At 56.2% G+C, this 2467-nt stretch overlaps 1 protein-coding gene across 1 annotated transcript in view; it reads right to left on the reverse strand.

Moving 5' to 3' along the window:
• The window catches only part of ASB12 (ankyrin repeat and SOCS box containing 12), a 2462-nt gene extending 657 nt beyond the window's left edge, over window positions 1–1805 (reverse strand). Inside the window, exons 1-2 of the mRNA XM_010156674.1 lie at window positions 1016–1805; window positions 4–88 (exon numbers count right to left, since the gene is read on the reverse strand). Of these exons, the coding sequence (XP_010154976.1) occupies window positions 4–88; window positions 1016–1805 (875 nt within the window). The remainder of the gene's footprint in view (window positions 1–3; window positions 89–1015) is intronic.
• Window positions 1806–2467: the final 662 nt, after the last annotated feature.

Genomic DNA, 2467 nt, shown 5'->3' on the forward strand with positions numbered 1-2467 from the left:
AGCTCGCCCAGGGCGTGCGGGCAGCCAGTCTGCTTCAGGAGGCGCCTCATCGCCAGCCTGGACTGAGACATCAAGGACTTGGGGTGAGCTGCGTAAGGAGAGGGAGGGAAAAACGAGATGGTCACACAACCCCGCTCCCCTGGGCGTCATCCTCAGCGAAGGGGTAGCGACAGACCAGAACCAAGTGTCCTCGCTAGGGCTGGTTACGCCACGCGTGTCACAGGGGCTGGGCACAGGGATGCAAACTTCCACCATCATCTGGAAGTAAGTGCAGTTTTTCTGGATACAGGCAGTACAGGAGAGTCAAAGGTGAGCAGCAGAAAGGAGCTGAATGGCAAAAAGCAGCCTTTAATCCAATGCATTTATATCGAGTGGAAAAACCAGGCTGTGGAAATCCTCGCGTGCTCCCAACTCACAGAGACTGCGGCAAGGACCCTCACTGAAAGCAGCTCTTGGGAAGTGCCTAGGAATGTTCATGAAAAGCAGACGCTGCAGAGAGTCCAGGGGGAAGGTGACCATGTAAATGTACCTGGTGTCTGCACCAAATCACACCCCAGGCCCAAAACTGGGCCAGCAGTGGAAATTGGGGATATCTGGTGGCTTCATTAGAAACAAGCCCTCCCCTGACACTCCCCAACATCCCAGGAATTTGTTTTAGGGGTTTCCTGCTGTAGCAGGTGTATCCAAGCCACCAGATGTAATCACCGGTGGCGGACCTATTGCCCCTCTCTTGCTGTGCTCAGTACTGGTGACTCGGGGTTTGGCGCCTGAACACAGCAATCGCTGCGGGAGAGGGAGCAATAATCAGAGGAAAACGGTGACAAAACTCAAGAGCTTAAGACTAGAGTGACCCATGCACTCCAGTGATGCTGCAAAGGGCGTCGAAGCTTGTAAGAAAGCCAGGGAAGGCTATTGGGAAGCAGAGGTGAAGGGAAGGAGAAATATGAAGCATCTTTCCCCCAGATTAGCAACATTAGTGCTCGTTTCCAGCCCGGGGGCCACGCACACACGTTACCTCTCGCCTGCAGCAGCAGCTCCAGGCCCTTGCTGCGGGGTGCCGTCGGGTCTACCGTGATCTTGGGCAGGTAGACGTTGGCTCCGAAGTCAATGAGCAGCTTGATGAACTCGCTCCTGCAGCCGTGCCTCAGGCAGGTTTCCAGCAGAGTCTTGGGCTCCTTGATCTGGGCGATCACCCTCTCCTCAGTGCAGTTGTAGTCGGGATCGGCGCCGTAGAGCAAGAGCATCTTGAAGCACTCCAGGTGCCCGTACGCGGCGGCAAGGTAGAGGGGACCGGAACAAGCCACCGAGTTGGCAGCCCACTCGGGCAGCCTCGCCTGAACGTTGGTTTCCGCGCCGTGGTCCAGGAGCTGCTGCAGGATGTCCACATTCCCGTCCCTCGCGGCAATGAGCAGCGGCGAGCAGTTGTTGTAGATGCTGCCGACGGGGTTGGCCCCCGCATCCAGGAGGACCTTCACGCATTCCCGGTGGCCATTGCTGACCGCCATGAAGAGCGGCGTTTGAGCCTTCACGTCCAGGCTGTCCACCTCCGCCCCGTGGGCCAAGAGGACCTTCACGCTCCGGACACGGCCCCGCGTTGCGGCCAGGCGCAGCGGGGTGCTGGGTACGCCCCAGCCGCTTCTGCGGTTGATGAGCCGCTTGTACCTCTCCTGGGACAAGAGCTTGTCTAGGGTTTGGTCATCGTCCTTGGATACCGCTCGGGTCAGCTCCTCGCTTTCCTCATTGTCGTCTTCGTCATCTTTGGGCTGGAGCATGGAGAACATTTTAGTGATATCCATTAGGCTCATTTTTTTTTGGTCTGTCTCCCACGTACCGGTTTCATCATAAATGGCAAAGCCAAAGATCTAGGGGACAACAAAAACACCACCAACACTGGCTTAGAACCAGCCATCTTCTTATTATTAGTTTTTTTATACACAACTTGAGGAAGATTTGCAAAAAAATAGAGACAATAAAATTGGGTTATGATGCTGCTGACGTGCTTATCGCCCTGCTGCCACGGTGAGGGACGCCGTGCTGCTGAAGGGCCAAAGGCAAAGACACAGGTCCTTGCTGCAGCACGTACGTGGGCCGCTTCCCCTTCAAACACTGTGACCGAGAACGCGCCGAGATAATCGACTCTGGTGTTGGCGTTCAGAATCTGCGTGGGGGAGCGCACAGGCCTTCGTTTTTTAAAGCTATTTAATGCTGTACCGCTCGCCCCCGCGGGGGTAAAGGCGCTGAGACTACTCATGGGATAATCACACCTCCAGCTCAGGGAGCTCATGGGATAATCACACCTTGAGGCTCCTGCGTGGCCACGGGCTCTTGCATCCCCACTGGTGGATGCAGCCACCCATTTTCCCAAAACCCTCAGAAGTCACCCCATCCAGCTGTTCTCTGGGGGGGCTCCTGAGGGAAGGGCATGTTGGAAAACAGCAGGGATCAACCCTGCTTCTTATCAGCCGCG

The sequence above is a fragment of the Eurypyga helias genome, unplaced genomic scaffold, assembly GCF_000690775.1.
Source record: "Eurypyga helias isolate BGI_N326 unplaced genomic scaffold, ASM69077v1 scaffold21978, whole genome shotgun sequence".
NCBI lineage: Eukaryota > Metazoa > Chordata > Aves > Eurypygiformes > Eurypygidae > Eurypyga > Eurypyga helias.